Source organism: Pelophylax lessonae (assembly GCF_965119305.1).
Source record: "Pelophylax lessonae genome assembly, chromosome: 3".
Classification (NCBI taxonomy): domain Eukaryota; kingdom Metazoa; phylum Chordata; class Amphibia; order Anura; family Ranidae; genus Pelophylax; species Pelophylax lessonae.
Window position 1 is genome coordinate 118782880 of NC_138770.1, and position 13882 is coordinate 118796761.

Sequence of the window (13882 nt, forward strand, 5' to 3'; positions counted from 1 at the left end):
AAAATATAATCTTACCGTCTTTTGTTATATTGCCATCCCACTTCCTATTATATACCACTAGATGTCCTCCTCACCCTCTTACAGCATTTTAATTTCCATCATTACCAATATTCTTATTTTAATACTGTTTCTTTCTAATTTTTCTTATTTTTCCATTAATAATAAACTTTATGTACAATGTAAAATAATGCTATTCAGTGATCTAGGTAATTTACCCACATTTATGATATTTTCCTCTTCCTGATTATATACATGCAATTTACGTAGGCTCCGAACAAATTTAAATGTATAGTTTTTCGGTCCAGGTCTAATATACATATTCTTTGGCATATGTGCGATATATACAGATCATTAAGTCCGGGTTCTGTATTGGCACCAGTCAAGTATATTCATATGGCTTATCTATGATTCAGATTCATATTACCAAATACCTCCATTTTAGTGTAGTCCGCTTTTTGCAGCCCCGCCTTCGGATTATTCATCAGACCTGTTTACAATCTGTTGCCTAGTTACCGCATGTATATTAGGGAAGATATCGGAAGTGACCCGACGCTGCTGAAGAGGTATTGTTAAGAAACGCGTACAGCGTGTCGCATCACTTCCGGTTTCGAGATCGAGGCTTGGACCGCATTTGCGCTCCACCTGCATGATTATATGTCTATATCTTTCTCCACATATGTGAGTACCTCTCTTATGTTTTAACTATTAATAAACCTGTTTATACGGTATCACACTATGTGCCTTTCCGTTATTCCTTATACCCTGGTTTATTACTACGAGTGATACCTGTGGATATTTGGAAGCCCGCTTCCTACTGGCAGGAGCCCATTAGATCCCGGCCACTCTCCTTGGGGAACCTTCCTTTCATCTAGGACCCTCCAGAGATTTTCCAGGATGTCCTCATTTAGGATCTGTAGAGGACACCAGGATCCTTCTGGCCACAGGATACATTTATATACCCGCTCTATACCCCTGTGTTGGGTGGGTATTTCTGGTGAGTGTGCTATTCACTAGAGGGGTCACTCAGCACCTCACTGCCCACCACGGGGTCACCCTTTACAGTTGGTTATACGAAGATTGTCACCTGCTACCAATATTAAACTTTGTCTATCACATCTATATATATTTTTTCTACGGTCACTGCACTTGTTTTATAGGCACCAATCACTAATATTGGACTTATATATTTATTGTCACTTCACCTCTATACCCTAGTTTATGGTTTCATTTGGGGTATTTGGGTATGCACAGAGCACTTTAATCTGTTGATAGTTTTATACTGTATGATTTCGATTTTTCATATAGCTTATGTTTTGATCAATAATTTGTGAAGCCATCTATGCACATATCACTTTAAACATTGGTATTTATTCATATTTATACTTATTGTTCATACTGTCTTAGTTGTACCACATTTTTATTATACCCCTTAATGGTCACACTTTTTCTACACATATATGCACATGTCACTTCCATATGTCAACTAGGTATATTTGTACATTAGTACATCTTTATTTATGACATTTTATTTCTGGTTCATACTATATAGCTGTACTTATAGTGCTCTTTTCCCATATTCTGGACTTACACTGCATTATACATATTTTTATTTTTCATCAGCACTTTATTGACACCCTACAATATCTTTCATTACTAGGCAGCACCATCACCCTACCTTCCCTTTCTTACATTTAAACATGATTCCTCACTGACTTCAGTACAAATCATATTTGAAATTCAAGTTTTTTTCCATTTTTTTTAATGCCTTTAAATATAATTTTGGCATATTCACTTATCATTAGAAGAAAAAGGTGTCATTATCAGGGAAGGTTGAAGATTAAAGGGACATCTACAGCCGTCACTTTACATGTATCTAATGGTTGACAAAGGTGAAGGGGAAAAGATTGAGGAAATGCAAAGTGCAGTGAGCCAGTGAGGTCTATTTGTTCAGTAAAGAATTGTTCTTGTATCTCAAACAAACAACATTTTTCCTTTCATTGTTACAGTGAACTATGCAGGAATTAAGTAGAAGGACAACAAGATCTAAACAAAGTTTCCTACACACAATTTGATAAATAGGCATTAAAGTATAACTAAAGGCAAAGATTTTTTTTGGAGGTTTGGATAGAATGGAGAGGGATTAGAACACTTATCAGTTTTTATTGCTGTACTTGTCCATGTTAGTGAGATTCACCCTCTCTATTTGTCCTGTTTTCCATTATCATTGAAAGTGTAGCACCCTAGTCATAAAAAGGGCTGCTAATAAATTTAGCTGTGCTGGGTGGTAGCTAGCCTGGCTAATTTATACTCTTTGTGATCATTGGATTTTCCTCCTAAGCCTGGTTTAGGTGTGGTTTCTCCCTTTGGTCAATAGGTGGCACTGTTACCTTTGGCATTAGTGTGATGAATTACAATGAGTCTAGGTTATGAATATGTATACTTTTCTTAGTCATTCATACTGGTTGCTGAGCATACTGGGAGAAGGTATTTATTTGGAGGATGTCAGGTGGTCTTGGTCCTTTCTGGGTGGGTGTGTGAGGAACAGCTGCTGCTGGATAGGCCTAAAGCCTGAGGCTTAGCCATGTGATCAAGGCTTTGCAAGGGCGAGCCTGCGCACTGCCTGGAGGCAATACTGAGAAGGATGGAATTCTGAGGAAGTACCAGAGGTGACTCTTCATGAGCTGGGGACTATGAAGTGGCTGGGAAAACTTCAGGGTAGAACTCATCCAAGAAGAAGGTAGGTTGAATATTGTTGCTATAGGAGACAGCTTATGCTACAAAGTACGGATTGCTGTTTCCAGCTTAAAGGCTCTTTTTCTGTACTGCTGTCTACCTTTTCTACATTTTTGTCCAAGGAGTCTGCCGATCTGCAAGTCTGCTGCTGTTTTTCACTAAGGGTGTCCTGTGCTCTACTCTCTCTCCCACATTTTTCTTCTTTGTTCAAGCATAAAAGTGACTGGCGCCCATTTTCTACCTTGTACACCACCCACCATCCCTAGTAACCTGCACCCTGAAGAGGAATGTCTGCCCTCCTTGTCTCTGGGGGTCACCACCAGGCCCTGGAGGTTGGGGGCACTACAAAAGTATAGGAAAATCCCAAATTTTGGGTTGTCCTCAGAAAAGTAATAGAGGGGAAATCTTCCAATGGGTATACTAGTCCGCGCTCGTCACCTACAGACTTGTGGGCGAGTGACGTACCCATACGTCACTTTGCCCAGGAGAGGCTGACTGCCGCAGTATATAGTCGTGCGGCAGTCGGCAAGTGGTTAAACCTACAACCAAGTTGCATACTTCAAAAACACTGCTGACCAGACTTTTTATTATGGAGAAAGCTGAATAGCCTGATCTGAGTATATGAGTGGATACAGCGTCACCACCATGTTACTCACCGTGCTGAGGGCTTGAAATGAACAGAAGAAGATTAAATACCACAGGACTCTTCCGGTCACAAATGACGGGACAAACCACAAGAAGAAATAGGACACGACCAGGAACGGCATACTTCCCAGCATCCTGAAACATAGACATCCCAGATTATTAGGTTTAAATTCCAGAAAAAAACAATCTTGTTCAAGTGAATCCCAACACAAGTATTAAAAACACACATTAACCCCCCGGTTCATACTGAACATGGCTTTGAAACCGCACTACTTCAGTGCGATTTAAAAGCAGCCAGTCAGTGCAATTTCATGGGCGGCTTGCCGACATCTGTGCAATTTCATGCACAGATGTTAATGCAAGTTGCACATAAAAATAGTGCAGGAACCTTTTTCAAATTAGTGCAAGTCAGAGTCGCACCAATTTGAACGGTTCCATAGGCACAAATAGGGTGCGACTTGTCATGTGATTTTGAACGGTCAAATCGCATGACAAGTCATACTGGTCTTAAAGAGGAAGTAAAGCTTCCTCTATAACTTGTACCTACAGGTAAGACTATGATAAGGCTTACCTATAGGTACTGTAAATATCTCCTAAACGTGCACCGTTTAGGAGATATTTATTTTGCATGCAGCCAGGGACATCACTGGTGCATGCGCTCTGAAGGAACAGCCGCTGGTTCTGTTCCTTCAGAGCCCCATGCTGTGACCCTTCCCCCATTCTACCCCCATCATTGCAAAGGACCTCTCCCCTATACAACCCCCATCATTACACAGGACCCCCTCCCCCATACAACCCCTATCATTGCACAGGTCCCCCATGCCCATACAACCCCTATCATTACACAGGTTCCCCTTTCCCCATACAACCCCCATCATTAAACAGGACCCCCTCCCCCATACTCCCCCTATCATTACACAGGCCCCCCCTCCCACATAAAACCCCATCATTACACAGACCCCCCCCTCCCCCATACTAACCCATCATTATACAGGACTCCCTCCCTCATACAACCCCCATCATTACACAGGACCCCTTTCCCCATGCTACCCCCATCATTACACAGGCCCCCCTCACCCATTCAACCCCCATCATTATACAGGGCCCCCTTCCCCATATTACCTCCATCATTACACAGGCCCCCCACCCCCATACAACCCCCATCATTACACAGGACCCCCTTCCCTATACTACCTCCATCATTACACAGGACCCCCTCCCCCATACAACCCCAATCATTACACAGGGCCCCCTCCCCCATTATTACACAGGGCCCCTTCCCCCATGCAACCCCCATCATTACACAGGACCCCCTTCCCCATACAACCCCCATCACTACACAGGACCCCCCACCCCATAATACCCCCATCATTACACAAGATCCTCTCCCCCATACAAACCCCATCATTACACAGTACCCCCTCCCCTATACAACCCTCATCATTACACAGGACCCCCTCCCCCATACAACCCCCATCATTACACAGGACCTCCCCCCATACAACCCCCATCATTACACAGGACCCCCCCCCATACAACCCCCATCATTACACAGGACCCGCTCTACCCTCATTACACAGGACCCCTCTCCCATACAACCCCCATCATTACACAGGACCCCTCTCCCATACAACCCCCATCATTACACAGGGCCCCCTCCCCCATACAACCCCCATCATTACACAGGACCCCCTTCCCCATACAACCCCCATTATTACACAAGACCCCCTTCCCCATACAACCCCCATTATTACACAAGACCCCCTTCCCCACACAACCCCCATCATTACACAGGGCCCCCTCCCCCATACAACCCCAATCATTACACAGGGCCCCCTCCCCCATATATCCCCCATTATTACACAGGACCCCTTCCCCCATACAACCCCCATCATTACACAGGGCCCCCTCCCCCATACAACCCCCATCATTACACAGGACCCCCTTCCCCATACAACCCCCATTATTACACAGGACCCCCTTCCCCACACAACCCCCATTATTACACAGGACCCCCTTCCCCACACAACCCCCATCATTACACAAGATCCCCTCCCCATACAACCCCCATCATTACACAGTACCCCCTCCCCTATACAACCCTCATCATTACAAAGGTTCCCCCCCCCCATACAAACCCCATCATTACACAGGACCCCCCCCCCATACAACCCCCATTATTACACAAGACCCCCTTCCCCACACAACCCCCATCATTACACAGGGCCCCCTCCCCCATACAACCCCAATCATTACACAGGGCCCCCTCCCCCATATATCCCCCATTATTACACAGGACCCCCCCCCATACAACCCCCATTATTACACAGGACCCCCTTCCCCATACAACCCCCATTATTACACAGGACCCCCTTCCCCACACAACCCCCATTATTACACAGGACCCCCTTCCCCACACAACCCCCATCATTACACAAGATCCCCTCCCCATACAACCCCCATCATTACACAGTACCCCCTCCCCTATACAACCCTCATCATTACAAAGGTTCCCCCCCCCCATACAAACCCCATCATTACACAGGACCCCCCCCCCCATACAACCCCCATCATTACACAGGACCCGCTCTACCCTCATCATTACACAGGACCCCTCTCCCATACAATCCCCATCATTACACAGGACCCCTCTCCCATACAACCCCCATCATTACAAAGGACCCCTCTCCCATACAACCCCCATCATTACACAGAGCCCCCTCCCCCATACAACCCCCATTATTACACAAGACCCCCTCCCCCATACAACCTCCATCATTACACAGGACCCCCCCCCCATACAACCCCCATCATTACACAGGACCCGCTCTACCCTCATCATTACACAGGACCCCTCTCCCATACAACCCCCATCATTACACAGGACCCCTCTCCCATACAACCCCCATCATTACACAGGACCCCTCTCCCATACAACCCCCATCATTACACAGGGCCCCCTCCCCCATACAACCCCCATTATTACACAAGACCCCCCTCCCCCATACAACCTCCATTATTACACAGGACCCACTCTACCCTCATCATTACACAGGACCCCTCTCCCTTACAACCCCCATCATTACACAGGGCCCCCTCCCCCATACAACCCCCATTATTACACAGGGCCCCCTCCCCCATACAACCCCCATCATTACACAGGACCCCCTTCCCCATACAACCCCCATTATTACACAGGACCCCCTCCCCCATACAACCCCCCATCATTACACAGGACCCCCCCATACAACCCCCATTATTACACAGGACCCCCTCCCCCATACAATCCCCATCATTACACAGGACCCCCCCATACAACCCCCATTATTACACAGGACCCGCTGTACCCTCATCATTACACAGGACCCCTCCCCCATACAACCCCCATCATTACACAGGGCCCCCTCCCCCATACAACCCCCATTATTACACAGGACCCCCTCCCCCATACAACCCCCATCATTACACAGGACTCCCTTCCCCATACAACCCCCATCATTACACAGGACCCCCTTCCCCACACAACCCCCATCATTACACAGGACCCCCTTCACCATACTACCCCTATAATTACACAGGAGCCCCTCCCCCATACAATCCCCATCATTACGCAGTACCCCCTCCCCTATACAACCCTCATCATTACACAGGACCCCCCCCCATACAACCCCCATCATTACACAGGACCCACTCTACCCTCATCATTACACAGGACCCCTCCCCCATACAACCCTCATCATTACACAGGACACCCTTCCCCATACAAGCCCCCATCATTACACAGGACCCCCTTCCCCATACAACCCCCATCATTACACAGGACCACCTCTACCCTCATCATTACACAGGACCTACTCCCCAATACTACCCCCATCATTAGACAGGACCCCATCCCCCATACTACCTCCATCATTACACAGGGCCTCCTTCCCCATACAAGCCTCATCATTACAACGGACCCCCCTTTACCCTCATTATTACACTGGACCCCCTTCCCCATACAACCCCATCATTACACAGGACCTCCTCCGCATACTTCCCCCATCATTACACAGGACCCCCTTCCCCATACATGCCCCATCATTACACAGGACTGCCTCCCACATACTACCCCCATCATTACACAGGATCCCCCTCCCCATACAACCCCCATCATTACACGGGACCCCCTTCCCCATACAAGCCCCATCATTACACAGGGCCCCCTCTACCCTCATCATTACACAGGACCCCATCCCCGCATACTACCCTCATCATTACACAGGACCCCATCCCCGCATACTACCCTCATCATTACACAGGACCCCTCCTCCTACTACCCCCATCATTACACAGGACCCCCTTCCCTCCCTCCACAGACCCGTACTTTGCTTTCCCCCCCAGGGGTCTAACCTTTATAGTATCCAAAGGATGTGAGGCGAACACTAGGCACACCCTGCCGAACCCTTCTGGTGAAAAAGTTCTTCAGTGGGCTGATGGTCTGCAGCTTGTTGTGGGACTGCCAGGTGCTCTCCCCAGGCAAGGTTTGCCATACCGAGCTGGCCAGTCACAGCACAGGCTACAGACATAATAGCCAACCAATCACCAGCGCCCCAACATTTAATTCTGCCCTCATCTCCTGAGTAATAGCCAAATCCACCTATCAACTATCTGCAGGCAGCATGGGCTCCAGGGGCAGTTCAGTTGCTTTCGGCCCCACAACAATGACTGGGCCCAGGGCAGCTGCCCCCTTTGCCCTGCGTTCAAGTTGGCCCTGAATTCTGTACATTGTATACCTCTTTAACGCTGAACTAACCGTATCTGTGCACCACAAACTGAAAACTCTATTTAATTAGTTGTGTGACAGCAGACAGGTAAAATCGCCCGGTTGCATCCAGGATGGGATATATGTGTGTCCTAGATTTAGACTTTATGCAGAGTTGTTCCACTAGGGGGAAGTGCTGAGTTATCAAGTGGTAGAACCTAATGAGACCAGCTGAGGTGAGTTGGCTCATTAGGTTCTTTACAAAAATCCCCAGCATGCCTAGAGAGGAGCTCCACCCTGGAAGCAGTTTGTTGCCTGTGTAAACTGGGGAGCTTGAGACCTACTTGTGCGGTGAGAGAGCCTGTGTGGCAATCCTCTTATGCCTCGTACACGCAACGATTATCGGCCGACCGATCGTCCGACTTTTGGCCAGAGTGGTGTTTTGTTGGTTGGAATGTGCCTAGACTGCACACGAATTTTCTCGGCCAACAAAAATCTACTTCAGAAGTGATGTCGTGTGCTGGTTGACTTTCCGTGTGTTTTTTCTTCTCTGAGCATGCCCAGTCTTGCTCATCAGATTTTTGTCTGCCGAAGTCTGTACTGACTGACAGAAAATCGGCCGTTGTGTTGACAGCCAACAAAAATTTTATAGCCTGCACACCAGATTTTATTCGGCTGAAAAGTCGGAGTCGGTTGTCGAAAGCATCATACTAACAAGCCGAAAATCGGCCGATCGGACGTTGGCCAAAAATTCCTGGCCAATAATCGATGCGTGTGTACGAGGCATTAGACACGGAGATAAGTGCTAGGGGCAGCACAAGGCTGCGCCTAGTTGTCAGCTAGGGAAACAACCTGTGTAGTAAGTTGCCAAATTGGCAAGGGTTTATTTTCATATTTTCCTTTTTTTTTTGCCATTTATGGTTTTGTAAATATTGTATATAAACCACCCCTTTTTGTTGTTCACCTTTAAAACTGTATGCTGTGCCTCATTTTTGGTGTAGTGAACTCTTACATAGTTACATAGTTAGTGAGGTTGAAAAAAGACAACAGTCCATCCAGTTCAACCTATGATGCGTGTGTGTGTTTGCTTTTAACCGTACATTGTATACCCCTGTATGTTGTGGTCTTTAAGGTGTCCATCTAATAGTTTTTTGAAACTATCAATGCTCCCTGCTGATACGACTGCTTGTGGAAGAGAATTCCACATCCTTACCGCTCTTACAGTGAAGAACCCCTTACGCACTTTAAGGTTAAACCGCCTTTCCTCTAGTTTTAGTAAGTGGCCACGTGTCTTATTGTATCTCCTTTCTCTGAATAGTTTGTTCCTTATGCTCGGGTCACCAGTACAGTATTTGTACATTGATATCATATCCCCCCTCAATCGTCTTTTCTCCAGAGAGAAAAGGTTCAGTGCTTGTAGTCTTTCCTCATAGCTGATGTCCTCCATTCCCCTAATTATATTTGTTGCCCTTCTCTGGACTTTCTCCAGTTCCAGCACATCCTTCCTGAGGACCGGTGCCGAGAACTGGACAGCATACTCCAGATGTGGCCGGACCAGAGTCTTGTAGAGTGGGAGAATAATCTCTTTATTTCTGGAGTGAATCCCCTTTTTTATACATCCCAGTATTCTGTTGGCTTTGCTTGCGGCGGCTTGGCATTGCATGCCACTGCCAAGCTTGTTGTCTACCAGTACCCCCAAGTCCTTTTCCATCCTAGACTCACCCAGAGGTTCCCCCCCCCCCCCTAGTGAGTAGCTTGCTTTCTGGTTTCTGGCCCCCAAGTGCATTACTTTACATTTATCAACATTAAACCTCATCTGCCATGTAGTTGCCCACCCCGTTATTTTGTTTAGGTCTGCTTGTAAGGTTTCCACATCCTGCATAGAAGATATTGGCATGCCTAGTTTAGTATCATCTGCAAATACTGAGATTGTGCTAGATATCCCCTCCTCTAGATCATTTATGAACAAATTAAACAGGATTGGTCCCAGGACAGAACCCTGGGGGACCCCACTTTCCACACCCGCCCAATCCGAGTACTCCCCATTAATCACCACCCTCTGTACTCTCCCCTGGAGCCAGTTCTCTATCCAGGTACTCACCTTCTGGTCCATACCTACCTTCCTTAGTTTGTACAGTAATCGTTTGTGGGGAATGGTGTCAAAGGCCTTTGCAAAGTCCAGATACACCACATCCACAGGCTTACCTTTATCTAGGTGGCTGCTCACTTCATCGTAGAAGGTTAATAGATCGGTTTGGCACGAACGATTTTTCATGAATCCATGCTGATTACTACTTAGAATACCGTTTTCATTACTAAAGTCTTGTATGTGGTCCCTTAACATCCCCTCCAAAATTTTGCAGACTACAGATGTTAGGCTGACCGGCCTATAGTTCCCCGGGATACACCTCGGCCCCTTTTTAAATATTGGTACCACATTGGCTTTTTTCCAATCAGCTGGCACCATACCCGTCTGTAAACTATCCTTAAAGATCAAGAATAATGGTCTGGCAATCACCTGGCTGAGCTCATTAAGAACCCTCGGGTGCAAGCCATCCGGTCCCGGGGATTTATTTATGTTAAGTTTCTCTAGTTTAGCTCTAAGTCTATCTTCTGTTAACCATGGCGGCACTTCCTGAGGTGTATTATTTAGTTCGGCCTTACAAGCTGGGTTCGTGTAGCCCCCCGATTCTTTTGTGAAGACTGAAGAGAAGAAATGATTTAACACTTCCGCCTTTTCTCTGTCCTCAGTGGCCAGATTTCCTTTATCATGTTTTATGGGGCCAATGTGTTCTGGCCTCGCTTTCTTACTGTTTATATACTTAAAGAACTTCTTGGGGTTCTTTTTACTCTCCTCCGCTATATGTCTCTCGTGTTCTATTTTAGCCGCCCTGATTTCATCTTTACATTTCTTATTACACTCTTTGTAATGCTTAAATGCTGCCAATGACCCCTCAGTCTTGTATTTTTTGAAGGCCTTTTCTTTAGCACTAATATACATTTTTCTGTTGGAGTTTAGCCACCCAGGGTTTATTTTTGCTCTTTTAAATTTATTTCCCTTTGGAATGCACTGGCTAATCCCCCTGTTTAGTATGCTCTTGAAGCACTCCCATTTTTCCTCCATGTTCTTTGTTCCCAGGGTTCTATCCCAATTGATATTTTCTAGCAGCAAGCGCAGTTTAGGGAAATTGGCTCTTTTGAAATTCAGTGTCCTTATATTACCCCTCTGCTTCCTATTACTGTAATTAATACTGAAACTTATTGACCTATGGTCACTGTTCCCTAAGTTGTCCCGTATTTCTATATCCGTGATCAGGTCTGTATTGTTGGTAATCAGTAGGTCAAGTACCGCATTGTTTCTTGTCGGTGCATTCACCATCTGACCCATGAAATTGTCCTGCAAAACATTTAGGAACTGCCTAGCCTTGGCTGAGTGTGCGGTTCCTTCTGCCCAGTCTATATCTGGATAATTAAAGTCCCCCATTATAATGACATTTCCCATCCTTGCTGCCAATCCTATCTGTAAAAGGAGGTCCGCCTCACCCTCCTCCCTCTGGTTGGGGGGCCTATAGCATACGCCCAATATTACCTTCCCCGCTGTGCCTTCCCTTTGAAGCTCTACCCATAGGGATCCTGCCTCATCCATAGCTCCATTATTAATATCATCCCTCATATTTACCTGTATACTGTTCTTAATATACAGACATACCCCTCCCCCTTTTTTACCTTCTCTATCCCTGCGATAAAGGGAATACCCCTGAATGGTCGCCATCCAGTCATGAGAGCTGTCAAACCAAGTCTCAGTTATCCCCACAAAATCTAAGTCCTCCTCAAACATCAGTAGCTCCAGCTCTCCCATCTTGTTGGCCAGGCTTCTGGCATTGGTATACAAACCTCTTAATTTTGATCGGTTACATATATCCTCATTTGATGTTTTTAGGCTGCTCTCTTGATTTTTCCCCATACCCACCCTGGGTTTAGGAGCTCCGAACACCCTACCGCTAATGCCCCCATTTCTGCCCTCTGAATCTTGCTTTCCACTGGCTAATTCTACATCTGTACCCTCCCCCCCATTCCCTAGTTTAAAAGCCCCTCTAACTTTTTGGCCATCCTCTCACCCAGTACGGCTGCACCCTCCCCATTTAGGTGCAATCCGTCCCTACCAAAGAGCCGATGGCCGACTGAGAAGTCGGCCCAGTTCTCCAGGAACCCGAAACCCTCCTTACTACACCAGCTCCTCAGCCACTCGTTAACTTCCCTAATCTCCCGCTGCCTCTCTGGTGTGGCTCGAGGTACAGGTAGTATTTCGGAAAATACTACCTTGGAGGTCCTACTCCTCAACTTAGCGCCTAAGTCCCTGAAATCGTTTAGGACTCTCCATCTTCCTCTGCCTATGTCATTGGTACCCACGTGTACCATGACAGCTGGGTCTTCCCCAGCCCCACCCAATAATCTGTTCACCCGATCCGCGATGTGCCGAACCCGAGCGCCCGGCAAACAACAGACTGTTCGGCGCACACGGTCTTTGTCACAGATTACACTATCTGTCCTTCTAATAATTGAGTCCCCTACCACCAGCACCTGTCTTTCCTTTCCCTTTCTCCCGGCCTCACTGGAGGAGTTCTTCCCCTGCCAGCAATGCTGGTCCCTGACTGGTTTCCCCAACATCACACAACGGGGCGTATCTATTGGGGTGCTCCAGCCCAGGATCAGCCTCCTTGCCTTGTCCCCTTCTACCCCTCCTAACTTCCCTCTTCCAGGAGGTCATACAGTCCCCCTGCCGAGCTAACCCCCTCATAGTTGTTAGTATTCAAATCAAATCCCCACATCCATATGCTTTATTTTGTTGAGAAAACTTTTCTAAAAACATCCCCTAGAATTTCTAGCTGTGGCCATCTTGAGTAAAAGTAGGTGTAGCATGTTCTTCCTGGAATCCATCTGTCCAGGCATACAGGCAGGAGAGTGTGCTTAGCCGAGAAAACCCCTCCTCCCCTCCTGAAGACTGCTGGGATGTATGTATATCATTTTAACCTAGGCCAGAAACCAGGAAGTAACTGAAAAAATGTAAAAAAAAGTTTAAATCAAGAAAATATATTATACATTCCGAACTGTTTACTTAGGCTATCAGCATAAGGATTACAAAAAAAAGCTAATGCTGATTTAAAGAGTTAAGTTCCACTTTAATAAAAACATGTTATAATAATCACATTTCCTGACTATAATAAATAAAGAACATACATACATACAAATGTAGCACCACCCCCGCAGGAGCTGCTGAGTATGTTATTGGGTCTACTCCCTGCCTAACAACCCAATCAAATTGGCTCGATCCCTCCTCAGGCACAACTGACCCAGAATAGGACTGGACTATCAAAATGATACACAAGCTGGAACACAGTACTTCAATATGCAACAGTACCCCGTCACCTTCTTTAACAGTAGTCCTTCTGGGTGACACAATGGAACAGCACACAGGATTGCAATCAATCAAAACTTAGTTTACTATGTATCAAATTGAGTAAGGGAGATACAATACCATACAAGCCCATAAAAGGTTACTTAAAACAACTTTAAAAAGATAAGAGAAATACCCCCACACTCCTCCTTCATTAAGGCTAGACACAGTACCAGATAGGTAGGCCTATCTGAGTCCTTCCCCCAGAGTTCTCTTCTTTCTTCTTGATCTTCGCTAGCAAGGTTATTGAATAGAGCTCATTTGTAATCCAAATTAGGAAATGAAGATCAAGAGAGAGAAGGACA

At 46.3% G+C, this 13882-nt stretch overlaps 1 protein-coding gene across 1 annotated transcript in view; it reads right to left on the bottom strand.

Moving 5' to 3' along the window:
• Positions 1-13882, bottom strand: part of MFSD2B (MFSD2 lysolipid transporter B, sphingolipid) — a 139942-nt gene that overhangs the window by 61234 nt on the left and 64826 nt on the right. Inside the window, exon 4 of the mRNA XM_082251176.1 lies at positions 3390-3513. Coding sequence (XP_082107302.1) covers positions 3390-3513 — 124 coding nt within the window. The remainder of the gene's footprint in view (positions 1-3389; positions 3514-13882) is intronic.